This window comes from Sciurus carolinensis, chromosome 18, assembly GCF_902686445.1.
Source record: "Sciurus carolinensis chromosome 18, mSciCar1.2, whole genome shotgun sequence".
NCBI lineage: Eukaryota > Metazoa > Chordata > Mammalia > Rodentia > Sciuridae > Sciurus > Sciurus carolinensis.
The window spans coordinates 38,386,684-38,405,830 of NC_062230.1; the positions used below are offsets into that span (position 1 = coordinate 38,386,684).

General features: G+C 46.7%; 1 protein-coding gene across 1 annotated transcript in view; it reads left to right on the forward strand.

The window, feature by feature from the left end:
* Positions 1–19,147, forward strand: part of Adcy9 (adenylate cyclase 9) — a 112,021-nt gene that overhangs the window by 75,265 nt on the left and 17,609 nt on the right. The window contains 3 exon segments of the mRNA XM_047533198.1: positions 11,657–11,761; positions 12,810–13,027; positions 17,162–17,264. Coding sequence (XP_047389154.1) covers positions 11,657–11,761; positions 12,810–13,027; positions 17,162–17,264 — 426 coding nt within the window.

Genomic DNA, 19,147 nt, shown 5'->3' on the forward strand with positions numbered 1-19,147 from the left:
TTTGTTTTCCTTCTTCTAAATCTTTATATTAATTCTGCAGTAGAACTCGTGAAATAATGATCAACCTGTGGCAGAGGACTCAATGCCTTTCGATCTGGTTTTCATGATTTTAAGACAGTATAAAGTTAGTCGCATTTTGCATTTTTAATATCCTTGCTTTTTGACATTTTGTGCACCTCTGTTTCCTTTCTGCATAAAGATGCTTTTCACCTGAGTTATTAGTTATTATCTTTTTCTGCGACCTGTGGTGTCTTTGGGGATTTCTAAAAGCTACTGATAAATGACAGTAGAGGTAATTTCCTTGCATTTTGCTCAAAGAGCTGATTTCTATTTTATTTCAGAGACGACTTTCTCAAATACTCCTGTGACTCTCGAAATTTTGTGATTATCTTAAATTTTGTCAGTGTGGGTGAATCTTGCAGTGTGGCTCATTGAAGAGAGTACATGCTGAGAACATTATGGCATTTCATTGTAGGAGGAGAGATCTCCTGGTGGCAGTCTAGAAGCGCCTACTTCTGGGCTGACATTCTATCATAATGAACTACCAGGAACTGACACACTTGACCTTGGGCATATGAAGTCATTTTCATTTATGAGCTATTTCTCATTTTTCACTTTGAATTCAGTACCCACTGGTACCTTCTGTTTATTTTTACAGTTTAAATATTTGCTGTTTCTATTTTCAAAAGAGAGCGAGACATTTATAACAGTTTTATTTCACCATTTGGCTCTTAGGTAACAAAACGTTGGTAGTCAGGATGATAGCCTATCTTACCTGCTTTAAGCTGGTATGTTCCTACTTATCCACATTCATTAGCAGATTTGAAAGCTAGCTGTTGGTCTTTGAGCTTAACGGTCTTCATAATGTAGCCATCTGCTGCAGTGTCTGGGTTATCCTACCGTGTTGGAAGCTGTTGTGCCTGTCATCTAGTTACTTCTGGTATCCTTGTGTTCAGGGTTATTGACAGTGCTTGCATATTATCCTCCCTGTGTGTTTTGTTAATTTAATGCACTTTTTTGGCTTTCGCACTGTTGACATTGGGTCCTGATAATCCTATATCATGGGGCTGTCCTGTCATTGTCAGATGGCTAGCACCATCTCTGGCCTCTGCCTCCTGGATGCCAGAAACATCCTCTTCCTCCAGTTATACCAACCAGAAATGTCTCCAGATATTGCCGAGGGTTCCCTGGGGAGACAGAGCCAGCCCTGGGTGAGAGCCCTGGGGATGGCGGTCTTGGACGCCCTCTCCTGTGTTCTTTCTGCATGTGTAGGGCAGTGTACTGAGCTTTCCTGCATGCCTGCCCACTCTAGAGGCAGCCCTTCTCTTGGGCGAATGCTTTGCAGTGTCTGTCAGAGGAGCTGTCAGCTCACAGACTTACTGAGCACGAGAGGGAGGAATATGAAAATGTGACTTTCCAAATGTGGTCTTATTGTGTGGGGAGAAATGATCTCCTCCAGGCTTCAGACTGAGCTGCATTTGAGTAGAGAAATAAGTCTCAAAGTCCCACAGAAACAATGCGTTGTATTCTTCTGCCACTTCGGATTATGTGTATTGTCTTTCTCTCCATCAGAGGATACAGTGGCTGAGTTCACCATTTCACACACTTCCAGTTTTAGTGACAGTGATTCTATGATAAATTGCCTTATGAGGGTTTTTTCGCACCCTGAAAGAACATTTCTTGTTCTAGTTTTAGATGTTTGAACTGGATGGGCAAGAACTATTCAGTACCTTCTGTTGCCATGTCTACATTTTGCAAATAATATAAAATTATCTGACAATCTTGTGATCTACTGAGTTGACTGTAATACCAAAAGGAATTTGACAAAAAAATAAAATATCTTTGTGCCCCTTCCAGGAGGGAAAGATGAATTGGATCACAAAGTATAATTTCTGGGATATTTTAATAGTTTGGGTAGGAAGACAGGATATCTGAGATGAGGGCTGTCCCCAGACATTGAAATAATTTGAATTCCAAGTTGGAGTGGAAACACAAAGAGATGAAAGGCCTAGTCTCCTGCACAGAGCCACCCTGGGAACGTGGCTCGGGGAGAGCAGGCATCCAAGCACCTCATGAATCTCAGGTGCTGGGTAACAGTGAATTGTGTGCACCGTGATACTAAACTCCAAACGAGAAACAACCTGATTTCTGCTTCAAAGACAGTGGACTACAATCTGACCTCTAAGACCTTTCCTCACGCAAGGGGCATGGAACAGTAGAGACAGCAAATACCCATCTTTTGCTTCTGCATTTTTTGAGTGGATTCATCCTATGAGCTGGTCAGTGCCTTGTGTGTGGCGTTGGTCTGCTGCCTTAGTGAGATGGCCTGCACTCAGGTCAGCTCTGCCTAACCCTGCCTCATCCCTCTGAATCCTTTCCAGGGTCTGTTGGCTCCTTCTGTCGACAACCTGCTTCTTTGCCCCTGCTGCTTCCTCATTTGAGACTGTGGACTCCATGTGGACTTCTGTCCCATCCCCACATTCCTGTCCTCCCATGTCTTCCTGAAGAGGCCAGGTGCAAGGCAGTATCTTTCACAATATGTTCCCTTGAGTGACAGTTTCTCAGGACAGAGGTAGATGTCAAGTACAAAAAGGGGCTTCTCAGTCAAGCTGATCTGAGGAACTCTGCACTTAACAAGGCAGAAAGTTTCCACCGTGGGGCTTCCTAGTGTGCCAGTGGTTGTTCAGTCTCCAGGGCTGGGTGTGCACCATCTCTGAGCACAGGTATCAGTTCTGAAGCTGTACCTTGCAGGGCAAATGCTATAGTGGCACCGTTTGTGGGAACATTGGCTCGTGTAGTGGAAGGAGTTTCATGCCAATGATCAAGATGTTAGGGCAAGGTCTTGAGGGGATGGCCTCTGAGTGAGTCCACACCTGGCCTCCTCTGCGCCCCTCTCCCTTGCCCATGCCTCTGAACACCCCTCTGATTTCATGCTCCACTTCCTGCATTTTCCTTTGCCTCCCTGGCTGGTAGCACTATTTCCTCTTCTCTGAGTTCTTAGTTCCTTTAGCCTGCTATCTTGGATCTGACTGTAGTGCTAACCTTTGTCCCCTTTGTGCCTTCCTGTGTGCTTTATACATGCAGGGACCATAAATTAAATGACTTACACATTTCCCAAACATTCAGCTATAGCAGTTGGTGATTACAACTTCACTTTTGGCCCTAAAAACAGAGATGCAACTTTGCAGAGCCAGACTCAGGACAGAACTCAGAAGCCCCCCCCTGAAGAACTTCTTAGAATCAAGGTAGCATCCAGAAAGGGTCTATTTTCTACTTGCAGCATGTGTCTTGTAAGTCTTTAAGTTCTCTTCCAGCTCATGACCAGAAAATTGCTATCCAATGTCTCCTAAAACACTCTGAATACTGTAGCAACCTCCTAGGAAATGATGGAGCTGTCGTAGATCAAGGGCTTTGTAGTCAAAGTCATACCCAAAGGAAACCCTTCCCTTACCCCAGCCTTCCCATGCTTCTCAGAGTCACCCACAGTGAGGGTTTGCCAGGAGGACCTGGTGCTTCATAAGGGTGGAGAGAGACTGTCAGAACCAGGACAGCTCTGCTGTGCTTGCAGAGCCCCCAGGGCTTGGGGTGGGGAGGAAGGTGAAGGGAGCTGCAATGATCATGGGGCAGCATGGGCATCCTGGAAAGGGCCATGACTTCAGGCTGGTGATCTTTTCATTTTGGGAGGGGGTTCCTGGGGATTGAATCCAGAGCTGTTCCACCACTGAGCCACATCCCCAGCCCCTTTTTTTTTTAATTTTTTTTTTTTTTTAATTTTTTTTTTTTTTTTTTTTTTTTTTTTTTTTTGAGACAGAGTCTCACTAAGTAGATGTAGGTCTTGCTAAGGTGCTGTGGCTGACTTCAAGTCTGAGATCCTCCTGCCATAGCCTCCCCAGTCACTGGGATCATAGGCATGTGCCATAATGCCTGGCTGGCGATCCTTCTTGAAGCTTTGGCTTGGGAGCCATGAAGCATCACAGGGTTCTCCTGAGCCCCAGCTTTCCTTACTGATAAGACGGGACTGAGGAGGAGGCCTCTGCGGTCGTCCAAGATGAACTGGGGCCATGCCAACAAATGTGGAATTCAGAGTAGGAGCCCGATCCGCAATGGGACATGATGCACTTGTCCACGCAGGGCCTCAGAAGCTGACCACAGCAGGAGAGAAAGCCAGGAGGAGGCAGAGGTGCTCCTGGATTTGCCCGCAGGAAGTCATAGGCTCTTTTGGGAAGGGTCTCACCTCGGGTGCTCTGCTTTGAGGAAGAGGCTTAGAGTAATTGCAGTCACTTGGTTGCTGCGAGGATGGATGCTCTGATGCAGCCGCGTCACAGACAGTGGATAGGAACGTGGGTACCTTGGCCTGGTCAGTGTGACAGCAGCTCTGCAGGAGGTGTGTACTGCCCATTTTATCATCATGGATGATATACGTGTCAATGAAAATAGCTTTTCTGACAGATTTGTGAAGGAAAGGAAAATGAAGACCAAAATTGAATGTTTTCTATCACATTAGTCCTTATCAATGAATGGTTTGAGCTGTGCAGCATCTTCGTTTTATCTCTGAAAGGCCTAAGAAGCTCCTGCTTGACTCGACTTTGTGAGACCCCTTCATCTATTTTTTCAGAACCCCAAAACTCCATGCTCACTGGCATTTCTACACGTTTACACTCAGTAATGAAGCCAATGATGTGGATTTGCCCCCATGGGGATGATTCAGAGAGGATCTGTCCTGTTTCCAGAAGGTTCATACTTGCCCTTTAAGGCCACTAGCCTGGGAACTACTCTTCTGTGACAGGCCCTGTAACTTTTTTAATGATATGAAGTAAATGATCACATGTTTTACCTCCTTATTATCTGTATGTAAGCCATCTTGAACAGGCTCAGTTGGCTCATTATAGAAATTGACAAGATAATAGGCTTTATTTTACATACATACACATATATGAAGTTTATATATAGTCTGAATTAATAATGGTGGTGGTTCACAACCCTGTGAATACACCAAAAATCTTTGAAGTGTAAATTTCAAGCGGGTGGGTTGTTTGGCAGACCAATTATGTCTAAAGTTATTTTTAAAAATAAATAGTGATCTACCTGCTGACTTTGAAATGTAGATGGAAAGTAAGTTGTTATGTTGTTGTTGTTATTGTTGTTGTTTTGGTACAGAGAATTGAACCCAGGGGTGCCACTGAGTCACACCCCTAGCCCTTTCTAGTTTTCATTTTGAGATAGGGTCTCACTAAGTTGCACTGGGCCTTGATAAGTTGCTGAGGCTGGCCTCCAACTTGCAATCCTCTTGCCTCAGTCTCCGGAGTCACTGGGATTACAGGTGTGTACTGCCATGCCCAGCTGAAAAGTAAGATTTTTAAAAAGGAATCTCCATGTTTTATCTATAGCTTCAGTCATGTGTGTTCCCCTCAGCAAGGAGAAATCATATAAAATATAAATTGACAACACTTCCTCACAGAATTCCAGGTCATAGAGGTAGAAAGAATGAAAATGATAGAAAATCAGCCTTCTGACACTGGTAGTAACTGCTGCATCCAGAAACTCTAAAATCAGTGGGCAAAAGTTTGAGGAGGAAGGGAGATTTACTTAGCATCTGAGCAAGTCCCCCTAAAGAGAAGACTCATAACTTTACGATGGACAAGCCTGACAGAGCCTCCATACTGGCAGCAAGGGGGCTGCACTTGATGGGACTTAGTGATACCACACATGCCTGACCCAGTGTGCTGGGAAGACCACCTCTCCTCTCACAGACCTCCCCCAGCCCCAAATCTCAGCAGCTGGCGAGAAAGCATCAGACAGTGCAAATCCAAGGACGTTTTGCAGAACACAACCAAGATGCTTCAGAAGTATCAAGATCACAGAAGACAGGGACAGATGGAGGGACTGCCTGCACATGCTGGAGGAGACTCAGGAGGCGTGAGAACTAAATGTGTCTTAGGACCATGGGCGGACTCCGAGGACAGAAATGTACCTTAGAGGGAAACTGGGGACGCCTGAATGAAGTCTGCAGCTCAGCTAATAGCACTGCATTGGGCAGTGTTACTGTCTTAGTTTTGATAACTCTACTGTGGTTATATGAGGTGAAGGGTGTTCCCAAGCAATTCTCTTGGAAGTCGAGAATTACCTTTTGTAAGGACGTGTGTGAATTGAATGGAAAAGTCTGCGCAGCGCCATCTAATGGCACCATCCAGTAGTGCAGGTTGCACATGTGAAATCTCCCAAAACACCAAATATTTTTATTTTGGCTTTCTGATGGACTATTTCCACAGCATAGTAACAATCTTCTTGCTTTACAGTCGCTGAATCTAATCTGACCTGTTATTGACTTGCATCTTTGTTCCCAGCTCAGTTATTGAGCCCAGTGTGCACGTAGGACTGAGGAATGGAATGAGAAGTTCAGTGTTCTTGATTCTGTGCAACATGATTTTGAGATCCTGTGTCTTAAGATTTACAGATGTGTGTCTATTTTGCCTCCAGCATTTACAAGCTGTAGATTTCTGTTCTTATAGCTTCAGGGCTTCTGGGAAGGCTTTCTTTTTCTGTGATAATTACTATTTCTTTTTTTCCTCTAATATTTTGTTAGCAGAAATCTTTGGTTTTGAAGCGTTCATGCCTGTACTGAATCCATTTGCTTAAATGACAGTGCCCTGGCCCACCAATGGCATAGTTAGCCATGGCATGTGTGGTGGTCAGGGCCGGTTCTCTGCTGCCTGGGCTCGCACTCACCTGCTCTTTCCTCGGATGGTGGGACTCTGGGTGGGCCCCTGTCTTCTCTGCCTCAGTTGCCTTCTATGTAAAATGGGATTGATCCATAGTGCCTGCCTCATGGGTACTTCTGAGGGCTAAATAAATTGCTATGAAGAACTTAGTGGCACTCAGGGACTTGTCTTTGTTGTTATTGTTATCACAATGCTGCTATTGTCCTGCCCACCATGTCCAACTTGAGTTTCGAGTTTGGATACAAAGGGTGCTTCTTCTAGTACCAGAACTTCTTGTAGCCTGTGATGCTCCACAGCCTGAACAGGCGAAGCCATGACTCACTGACGATCCCTTCTGCACAGAGGCTTCCCTGCTGCATCCCTTGACAGTCATGAAGAGGGACAGCTGTTGGCTTCAAGATGATCTACCTCGCCATGTGAAATAGCCTTGAAGAGAACGCTTTTGTAGCTCGATGCCGTACGTTCTGGGATGCAGGGTACACATATTGAACTGTGTTAAAAACAAATGCGAGTGTGCCCACGCATGTTGGAGAAGTCGTCAGTCATCCCCTCGGAACCCAAGCCACGAAGGGGCGAGAGCCCCTGATCTGGGACAACCAGCGTGTGCTCTCGGGTCTCTCCCGGGACGCCCAGGTTGCCCAGGCAGCAGCTAGCAACCTCCTTGGCCTGCAGAGCACCCTGTTTGGGGGACCCTCAGTGTCACGTACCCATACAGCCACTTAGAAGAATAAGGAAGACAGGGCAGCGTGGGTCATTTCAGGGGATCAAGGTCCAAGAGATGGAAATGCCAGGATTATTCCCAGGCCATCCTTGCACCACGAAGGGAGGCTAGAGCGAAGCCTCATGGTGGTCAGGGGCCAGGGGCCCTAGAGTGTGTTCAGGCGCCCTCATGTCTCAGAAGGCTCGTTTGCTCACCCTGTGGCCATGATGGCTGCCAACCTTAGTGCATATGCGTTTCAGTCGCAGCAACCAGGCCATCATAGGGTGGCTGTTGGATAGGTCCTGCCATGTGCTCTCCTGGAGCCATCCTTCCCAGGTGCTGGTGCCACTGGTTCCCAGGAGCAGGAACGCTCTTGCCAGCAAAGGTTTCTGGGCAGGTCTGGAGATGCTGGCCATCACAGTGGGGACGGAAGGACCTTTAGTGGGTTGGGGAAATTTCCCAGGGGGATCAGTGCTTGGCAAAAACCAGGTTGTAAGATGTTTTAATCCAGATTAAAATTAAGCTGAAAAATAGTTAAAAGGAAAGTTGCTAGGATGGAGGCCTTGGGGAAGGAAATAACCCCCCCTGCATTGCATGGTGGGAACCTCCTGGTGCAGAAGGGGCTTCTTGCTGAGACTGGACGATGTCTCCACCAGGGAAGGTATATATCTCTTTTTTTCATTTTGTTTTAAAGTTTGAATCAAGAATTGCACCCTCGCCAGGTGCTGTTGTGCACACCTGTAATCCCAGGGGCTCAGGAGGCTGAGGCAGAAGGATGGCAAGTTCAAGCCAGCCTCAGCAACTTAGCAAGGCCCTAAGCAACTCAGTGAGACCCTGCCTCTAAATAAAGTACAAAAAAGGGCTGTGGATGTGACTCAGTGGTTAAATGCTCCTGAGGGTTCAATCCTCAGTACCAAAAAGAAAAACAAAACAACAACAACACAAAGCAAGAATTGCACACTCCCTCCCCTCCATGCTCCCACCAGGATAGGAGCTGAGGAAGAAAGAGAAAAGCAAGGAGTCACATTTTCCAAGTGTAATGAGGTGATCCTGCCTGGGGAAGCCCAGCCAGCAGGGCCTCCAGTCTGCTCCCATGTCCCTCTTGTCCATTCGTTGCCCATGGCACACATTACCGTGAGTCAGTTCTCCCTGCTGGGCCAGGATGTGGCCTCATGATCTTTCTTGACTCAGCATTCTGTGAAGAGAGTGCCATGTGAGCAGAGCTGGTGTGCGACATGAAGCTGCTTTTGAGATACCTCTGACCTGCTTTGCATGCATTTCCTTGTTTTTTCCCCTTAAAATAATTCCTTCAGGTAGATGTATCCCAATTTACAAATGAGGAAACTGAGGTTCAGAGAGGTCCCGTGCCCATGAGGTGGTGTAAAGAAGACTCAGTCCGTGGCAGTGTGATTGCAGAGCCAGTGCCTTCAACCACTGGCGGACGTCTGCATGTTTAAAGGTGGCCAGAGAGCTAGCTGTTGACTGGTTTGCTGTCTTGAGGAGATTGGTCGAAGTCCCTGCATCCTTAGACTGGGGTTCTCAAACTGTGACCTCGGCCTGTCCTCGCACACCGCACTGTCTCACTCCCCTCCCGGGTCTACCAGCTGGCACCTGACGTGTTCCCTGTGCCACTGGAGGAGCAGGCCAGCCACCACCCTGCACCCAAGCCCCAGCTCTCCGCTCCTTCCCTTCCCACCAGAGCTCCCTGGGGTCTTGTGGGCATGTCCTGGGGCACATTACTGCACTCCTCCCCTTGGGGACTTGAAGGGTCCCTGTGTGCTTGGTATCAGGGCTGGGCGTGTGTGCATGTGTGCATATGTGTGTGTGTGTGTGTGTTTATTTGAGAAGATCAGTCACCCCATTGGCAAATGTTCTGAAGTTAACTCGGTACCACCAAGTGCTTCAAAATATTTATTGCAATATATTATCGGCAAGTAGAACATTTTAGCCCCGTTAATAACAGTTTTTAAAGAGTTATAGGCAGATTTTTACTAGACACTACTGTATGCTCAGATTTTGCTAGTTATTTTGGCATGTGTTTTAGTCAGCTTTTTCACTGCTGTGACTAAATGATCCAACCAGCACAATTATAGAGGAGGAAAGGCTTATTTGAGGGCTGGTGGTTTCAGAGTTCTCAGTCCATAGACAGCTGGCTCCATTCCTCTGGGCTTGAGGTGAGGCAGAATGTCATGGCAGAAGAGGCGTGGCAGAGGGAAGCAGCTCGCATCATCAGGAAGCAGAGAGAGAGAGAGAGAGAGAGAGCGAGACTCCACTCTCCAGATACAAAATATATACCCAAAGTCACACCCTAATTCCCACCTCCTCCAACCACACCTGACCACTTCAATTAGTCCCATTAGGGGTTAATTCACTGATTGGGCTGACTCTTACAACCCAATCATTTCTCCTCTGAAACATCCTGTATAGTCTCACATGTGAGCTTTTGGGGGACACTTCACATCCAAACCATAACAGCATGTATACTTTCTTTTTTTGAATGAATAAAATGTTCACACTGCATTGTGTCACATTCCCAAACTACACAATTCTTCAGCGCCTTTATTCTTTTACTACTACAGCAGGCCTGTGATCTAACTCAGGATGTGATCTGGGTCATATCCCTGCCCTTCAGCATCAAGTGATACATATTTTAAATTTCTAAAATAATATCTAGACTCCTATAATTTATTCCAGTGTTTAACAATTCCTCCACAAGAAAATTGTATCCCCTACTGCAGTTTGTCTTCTTCCTTGGAAATTGTTGGTAGCTCTCAGGAACAGTTCTTCTTCTTCTTCTTCTTCTTCTTCTTATTATTATTATTATTATTATTATTAAAATTTTAAGGACATACCCAAGCACCAGAACTATGCTAATCTAGTCACATACTTAGTTAATTCTTAAAACTACCTCTTAAAAAAGTGTTTATTATTATTATTATTATTATTATTATTATTATTATAGCTGAGAGAACTGAGGCTTGGTGATTTCGGAGGCATCTGTAAACTAGTAAGAACTGAGCTGAGACTAACTCTGCTTTCTGAGCAATGAAAGAAAAAGCCTTGATAAGCCTCAGTGTTGTGTCTTGCTTCTCTCTTCTAGGTCTGCTAATTCCCACAAATTTTGAAGAATTCCTAGGTCAGTCAATATTTACTTCTGATCTTTTAGCCTGATTTGAAAATAGCTCACCATCACAGAGGGCTAAAGGACCTGGGCTTAGTTGGTGTTCTAGAACAGGTTAGTGGCCAGCTTGTTTACTTAGTTTGATTGAGATATGATTCACGGATGATAAAATGGACCTTTTAAGGGGTTTAATTCTGGGTTCTTAGTATATTCACAAGGTAGTGCAACTGTCACCACAGCTAGTTTCAGAACAGTGTCATCATCCCAAAAGAAAGTCTGTCAGTTCGTTTAGCTGCTATAACAAAAAACATCAACCAGGTGATATGAAAAATCAGGACTTTGTTTTTCACGGTCCTGGATGCTGGAAATCCAGATCAAGGTGCCAGCAGATTCAGGGTCCAGTGAGGGCCTGCTTCCTTGTCAGAGATAAGCTGCCCGTAGGGTGGAAGTATTCAGGGAGTTGTATCAGGGCACTAATCCCCTTGGTGAGGCCTCTCCCCGCGGGCCTAACAACCTCCCAAGGGCCCTGCCTCCTAATGCCCTCACATTGGGTGTTAGGGTTTCAACATACGAATTGTGTGGGGGTGGGCCAGGGGCACAGGGACATTCAGGCCATGGCAGTCCATGTTTGTCAGCAGTCCCTCTCTGCTCCCTCTCCCTCACTCCTTGCAGCCAGTCTGCTTCCTGCCTCTGTGGAGCCTCCTTTCCTGCACATCTCGTCTGGCTGAGTGGCCTCTTTGGTCCGACTTTCTCAACAACAATGTGGTGCTTTCAAGGGTCTTCCTGCTGTGGTGCATGTTAGTGCTTCCTTCCTTTTTATGGCAGAACAGGGTCCTTGTCTGTGGACCCCATTTGCTGGTCCACCCTCCATCGGTGGGTGTCTGAGGGTCTGCTCTTTGGCTGATGTGGACAGGGCTGCCATGTGCGCCTTGCCCAGGTTTCCTTGCTTCCGTTTTTACCCTGCCAGTTTGTTTCCAGCTCCTCCCACTGGGGCTTAGGAAGCCTCTGATTTGGTCACAACCTCTGTGTGACAAATTACAGCAGCGAACTCGTTTGAGTCACACGTCATGCTTGTGCTTTCTGGGTGTGTTCCCATGCCCTGTGTTTTTCTCGTAGACCTGTCCATCTTGTGGAATTACATTTGTTCCCAAACCTGAAGCTGGTGCAGAAGGAGTAGCTGTGCAAAACGGCTGTCAAGACGAGCCCAAGACCAGCACCAAGGTAACAAGCTCATGCCTGTTCCCATCAGTTCCTCTCCTCGTGCATCTCCTAAGGTGGTATTCCTTTCTCATCAACTTCTCAGTTCTGAGAATAACTCCTCTTGGGCGATAGTCCAACCATACCTTCTGGTTTTGAGGGTTTTGAGTAAACCATAAAGAACAGGACAGCCAGGCCGGGATGTACTCAGTGTGGAATGTGAACTTCATGTACACAGATCCTGGGCTCCATCCCTAGCAATGGAAAGAACAGGGTAGAGCAGAGCTAACCATGTGAATAGAGTACTACGTGCTGAACCAGATGGGACGCCCTTCAGGGCAGCAAGAGTGAGGGAACATGCAGACTAGAGGCTGGAGGATTTGTGGGCTGGGAGGCCCACTCAGCTTATGGTAGAATCCAGATATACAAAGGAAGGAGGGGCCTCTGCCAGACGAAGAGCCCACCCAAGAGAAGGTCAGAGGCAGGGTGAGCAGCAGGGAGCTGCGGAAGAACCCGGGCAAGACCGGAGTAGAAAGCAGGTAAATGCCAAAGCCAAGAGCTTTGGGAAGCCTCGCAAAGGCCAGCCCCCCAGGAGGCCCTGTCTGTCACCCTGAGCACTCTATCATCTACCAGAGAACTTGTGTGCGGGTTAGCCATAGGAGCTCCCAAATGTAAATCCGGTTCGTCCACCTTCTAAGCCCGAGCCCCACAGCTCTGGGACTCCTTTCCTCGGACCCATCCTTCACCTCCTCAGAGGTCCCCCAGACCTTCCACACAGCCCCCTGGAGCCCCAGTTCTGTGGTAAGCAGGCTCCCCCTGAATCTTGGTTCTTGCCTTGACTTTACAGATCTCCTCACAGTCTCACCCTTTGCTGCCTGAACACCTGGCCATGCCCTTAGACAGAGCTGGAGGTGGGGAAGCCAGGTGGCAGAAGATTGTGTTGATGGGAGCAGATTTGCAGGGCACCCAGCTCGGTGCAGGGCTGCAACCTGGCCAAGGGCCGGTGGGATGAGCGCAAGCCCAGGTGCCACTTTACTGAGTACACTTGCTTGTTTCCTCTGTCTCGAGGCAGTCTGCTGGAGGACCGAATTCCAAAACCCAGAACGGACTTCTGAGCCCTCCCCCAGAGGAGAAGCTCACCAACAGCCAGACCTCCCTGTGCGAGATCCTTCAGGAGAAGGGCAGGTGGGCAGGCGTGAGCCTGGACCAGTCGGCCCTCCTCCCACTGAGGTTCAAGAACATCCGTGAGAAGACAGACGCACATTTTGTGGACGTTATCAAAGAAGACAGGTGAGAAAGCCCGCCACCACACAGGGGACAGGGTTTCGCAGAAGTCGCTCCCATGTTCTGAGTTGCCCCGTCCCTCTGTTTCTCCGCCTTCATCCGTATATGGCTTTGTTTTTATCCTGAAGTAATTTGAAACATAAACAGCTCCACAAATAGAATTCTGCAGCCTCCACCTTAGCATTTTGTGTTGGTTTTTGTGGTTCCCTCCCCCCACCCCCGAAAGTTACTCTTCTCCAGAGCATTTGACGGTACGCAGCATGCACCGTGCCCGTTACTCCTTTACTGCGTCTGGCAGCGCGAGGATGCTGTTGTGCACAGTTGCAGTTCAACCCAGCGCAGTGCGACCTTCATCTAGCCACAGCCCAGGTTCTGGTTCGTCCTTGGCAGCACTGTTGCCTTGGGGTCCATGGTCACGTTGCGTCACTTAGTTGTCAGGCCTCTTTGCTCTTAAAATCTGGGGTGCTTCCTCAGTCAAGCCTTGTCTTTCACCATGTGCTAGTTTTAAAAATCACAAAACATTCCTGAGGTTGGGCTTGTGAGATATTTCCTTATGGTTAGATTCAGGTTCCGTGTCCCTGGCCAAACAGCACAGAGATGAGGCAATCCTTTCCAGGGGTCTCCCACAAGGCCCACTGGTTCCTCAGTGGTGATGTTCTTGTGTGTATGTGTGGTACTAGAGGTTGCATCCAATGGGGTGCTTAACCACTGAGTCACATCCCAGCCCTTTTTATTTTTTTATTTTGAGATAGGGTCTTGCTAAGTTACTTAGGGCCTCACTAAATTGCTGAGGCTGCCTTTGAACTCATGATCCTCCTGCCTCAGCCTCCTAGGCCACTGGACACCTGGCATGATATTCCTTTTGATTAACCCCACAAGGTGTGACCAGTTTCTCCAATCTGTGGTTATCACTTTCTCCCTATGACTAATAAGCAATCTGGGGGAAGGTACTTTAGTGTCTTATTGTTATCCTGTTCTTTATCAGACTTCCCTAGATTTAACCTCCACTGAGTCTTGCCTGAAACTGACTTCACTGTGATGTTTCAGAATGCTGATTTCATCGTCAGCACTTACAGCACATTTACCATTTGTGCTCAGCATCTGCTATAAAGAATGGCCCTTCATTTGCTACCCATTCATCTATTTTTTATTTTTTTATTTTTTTCAGTACTAGGAATTGAACTCAGGGACTATATCCCCAGCCCTTTTTCTTTCTTTCTTTCTCTCTCTCTCTTTTTTTTTTTTATTTTAGAGATACAGTCTAAATTGTCAAGGCTGGCCTCAAGCTCGCATTCCTCCTGCCTCAGCCTCCTAAATCACTAGCATAACAGGCGTGTGGCACCACCACTCTCCATCCATCCATTGTTAGCCTGAACTCACGCACTCCTGTTTTATTTCATGAATGGTAATCCATCCTGGTACTTTTTATGTGTGGATGTCTGAGACTGGCCAATTAGAGCCCCCTCAGGGCGGCGCCAGAGTCCTTTAGACTCAGCCCCTTCATTTGTACAGGGCAGTTGCTTACTTCCTAGCACAGTAGGATGTTCCAGGCTTATTTTATACCTCCCTTGTGCCAGCTCAGGAGTTAGTCTTTTTCTCCAAGGAGCACTGGCTCCTTTGAATGAGGAATAGTTTTTAGTTATATTAGCTATTAGTGTCTAATTTAATGTTGTAGTCCAAGAACATACTCTGCGACTTCAGTCCTTTTACATTAATCAGGACATGTTTTATATCCTCACATGTGGTCTGATAGGGAACTTATCATGGCATTTGAAAAGAATGTGAGCTCTGCGCTTGTAGGATGCCGTGACCCAGGGAAGTTAGTTAAGTCCTGTGGTCAGTATGATAGTTCAGATCATCTGTTTCTTTATTCATTTTCTATTATTCTATTGTTTTTTTTCCTTTATTGGTGCATTATAGGTGTACATAATAGGTTCATTTTGGTGTAATCATTTATGCCTGGAATTTAATTTATTCCATTTCAGTCCCTGGCGCCCCTCCTCCTCCTTCCATTCTATCAGTTCTTGAGAGAACTATATTAACATCTCTAACTGTGGTCTCGGGTTGTAGCTTAGTGGTGGCCACACCCCAGACCACAGTTTAGTGGTTGTTCTAGAAATTACAGATATACATCCTTAAATGTCTGTGCAATCTTTTTAGACTTACTATTGTATCACTTCACTTTAAATGAAGAACTCTCGCAGCATTATAGGTTCCTATTCTCTCATTCCTCTGGCTGTAGTCTTGCATGTCGCAGTCACATCTGCACCCATCATAACCTCCACCTCGACCTGGCCTTTGTGCCCTTGAACTGCTCACTTCTGATTGCTTTCCTGTTGAACATGCCTATGTTTTCCTATCTTCTTCTATGCCTGGTAATTTTGCATTGTGCTATAGACATTATGTGTGAAGCTTAGGAAATCTGAATTTAGTTAATATTACTCTGAAGAGTAATATTATTTTTTGTTTCAGCAGTCAGTTAACTTATCTGAATTTAAACTTAAATTCCATCTCCTTGTTCTTTTAGCTGTAAGTGGGCTGCTTGTAGTCTGCCATGCCCCTGCATGACCTACAAGGATTAGCCAGAGATTTGAGCAATTTATATGCAGAATTTGGGGATCCCTTTCACTAGTTCTCTCCCTTCTGAGATTAATAACCTCATTTTCTAACTGTGATCACCCCAAAATACATTTTTTAAGTCAGTAAAACTGGCTTTTCTGAGTTTTAGCCACCCTGCGTATGGTAATGACTAATGTGTCTTCAGGCCAAATGCGCACACACACACACACAAATGGGAAATTTACCTGGTGCTGTTCCTTTCTTCCAAGAATGACTCCCCTCTGTTCTCTGCCCGCCTCGTCCCTCTCTCGTGCTTATCGGAAGTTGTTTTTCATCTTTTTTTCCAGAGGTGTATTTGTTATCAGTGAGGGGCGTGGTCCAAAATGAGCCACACCCATTCCCAGCGGTGCAACTTCACTATTAACGTGGAAGGAGCAGCACAGCTTACAGCAGTGTCACTTCTGCCGCTCGGCAGTCAAGATGTGGCCACCACACACCCTCTTACAGCTGCCCTCCTGTCCCCGTCTGTGCTTCCTGATGGAAGGAAGGGGAGAGGGAGAGGCCACATCAGGGGACAGAGGCTTCTCTCCTGAGTCTAAGAATGGCACAGGTTACTGAACGGTCACAGCAGGGAAAGAAGGGTGTGCCTGGCAGGGACCCCCCACTACCGTCTGAGGGAGGCTGCTCTCCACAGCTCTATTTGCCTTCTGAAATCATGTTACTGTTCCCTTTAATTTACAGTAATTTTCTGCAATTTAAAAAGGATCTTACTATTTGCTGGCAATTCATAAAAGAATGAAAGAATCACGTAAAGCAGATTTGATTTCTCTGCTATTAAAATCATTGAGCTTTATCATCTTTCAGGTTTCACGCACAATCTGCATATATGACAATAGCACCAAATTTGCACTAGCTGTCAACACATTTTGTGGTAACGGCCTGTTAGCTGTCACAGTGGTGATCACTGTGAGTGCTCTGTGTGACAGGACAGCTGGTTCTGAAGTACATTTTCATTTGAAGCCTCCAAATCAATACAAGTACTCAGTACATGGATCTGCTGACTCTTCAGAAAAGATCATTTCACAGGACAAAAAAAGCTGTTTTCATATCTTCTAATCCTGGGTGCTAGGAATCTGTGTTCAAAAGCAAGGTTCTGATGATGTGTGTTATGATTGTGTCCATGGTCATTCTTTAATGGAGCTGAAATGGAACATGTGATTATACCCAGGAACACAAGGGACCTCCCAGAGATAAGTTTTAAAGGAAACAGCAGAGAAACACCTATTGCACAGTGGCTCTCAGGTACAGCTTTTTTTTTTTTTTTTACAAACTGCATTTTGATTCATTGTACACAAACGGGGTACAACTTTTCATTTCTATGGTTGTACACAAATCTTACTTTTTTTTTTTTTTTTTTTTTGGTCAGTGCTGGGGTTTGAACCCAGGACCTTGTGCTTGAGCTGTATCCCCCCAGGTGCAGCTTTTGTGATGCACTCAATGAGTGGCGTTTTGGTAGCTGATTGTGACCTGGTAGGATGACCATGTCAGGTGTTGATCGATTCCATTTGTTATGTCTTCTAGCCTGATGAAGGATTATTTTTTCAAGCCGCCCATTAATGAGTTCAGCCTCAACTTCCTGGATGCGGAGCTGGAGCGCTGCTACAGGACCAGCTATCAGGAGGAGGTGCGCTCTTCTTCATCTCTCCACAGAAGTCCATTGTTCTCGTGGGCAACTCACCATCCATTCTGTGCTTTAGCGAGTAGTAGGAAAATGAAGGCTAATGTTGATTTCCTGCAATCTGTAAGCCCTGAATTGCAGCTATGTGTGAATTTATCTTTGCAAGGGAGAAAAACTCAAAGCTTCCTATGGTGCTGTAGGTCAAGCTTCATAGTCGCTTGACCCCCTCCTGTACAACTGGTGCCCACCCTGAGCGTGCCTGCCCTGGGGTTGTGAGCAACACTCCTCTCCCCAGAGCTCTGGGAGGTGGGCCCAGGAACTCACAAAACCTTTTCATCTTGACACCAAATGTACTCGTGTCTCTCCTACCCTGGCACCGCCTCAGCTCCTGTTGTCCTTGGATACTCAGCTAACATGTCATTTCTTCCATAAAACCTCCCCTGACCCCAAACTGGATTTTACTTTGCCTTTACTCTTTCTCTTCTTCATGTGTACTCCATGTTGGAGTTGTGATCAGGTGCCTCCTCCCCACATCCCTCATCCCCCACTCTCTTTCCACACCCAGCACAGCCCCGCCAAACACACACACCTGATTGCTCATTGGAAGTCCTCAAATAAATGCAAGACTCTGGACCCTGGCTGGGGTTCTAGCAGCATGTCCTTGCATTCTTTACTTTGGGCCAGAACCTGACCTCACCCAGCATTCAATTCAAAATTGCACACCAACCCAACCTTAGGACCAAAAGGGTTTTTCATTCAAATTCCACTTGCTCATTCTGCAGATCTTTATGCCCAGGTACTGACCTAGACTCTTAAGAAACCATGTGAACCAGACAGCCAGTTTGTGCCTCGTTAGAGGCAACACCTTCTGTCAGTCTCCAAGGGACAGTGACTATCAGTTAACATCCCATGTACAAGCCCTGCAGGGGACCTGTGAGCTGGCCAGTTGGTGTCCTAGGAAGCAAAACATGATCCCATTTACTCTTCACAAATAGCCCTCTAAGGAAACTTGTGAATATCCCAAAGAGAAAGCCAAGGCTAAGAAAGCCTAAGCAGGTGGCCCACAGTCCCACAAGGAAGGTGGACGCCTCAAGGCCAGCATCCCAGCCCCTCCTCATACTGTGCTGTGGAGACCCCGATGGAAGGCACATTTATCAGCCAGTCCTCTATGCACCAAAGGTTTATTGAGCATCCACTCTGCCTGGTTTGGTTCTTGGTGCTAGATTATAGAGATGAAAGATACGACGATAGGAGAGCAATAATTAGAAATGAGAATTCAGAGCCATAGGTCCAGTAAATCCCTGCAAGGAGACAGTGAGGCCTCTGATCCAGATGAAGGGCTCCTGAGCCCACTTCAGCAGGAAGACCAGGAACTAGCCAAGTGAAGGAGGAGGGAACATTCCAGAGAGAGGGACCAGCCCCTACAAACCTTAAATATGATAAAGCCTAGTGCATCCAAGGAGTTGCAGGTGCCTCCAAGGGGAGACCAGGGTCCAGGTGATGGCTGCCCATATAATTGACGTTATGTTGAAGGCCAGAGGGGTCGATTGGTCCCATCAGATTGTGTTTCATGAAGATCATGGGTCATGGAAGGTGAGGAAGGGTGGGCAAGATGGGTGGGAAGCTGTCTGCCCTGAGTCAGGGGCTGGTGGAGAGGAGAGAGATGCGGGAGCAACTGACTTCTAAGCCACACCACGTTGGGGTGCTGGCTGTTCTCATGTAAACCTCTCCACCGCCCATGAGGTTTATCCCTGTTTTCAGAAAGGGATCTAGGCACCAGCAGATTGGGTAACAGGGACAAGTTGTCACAGCAAGTAGTGGTGGAGAAGGGCTGTAAAGAACTAAAGCAAGGAATGTGGGGCCTTCACCCCAGCCGGGAGTTGGGGAGG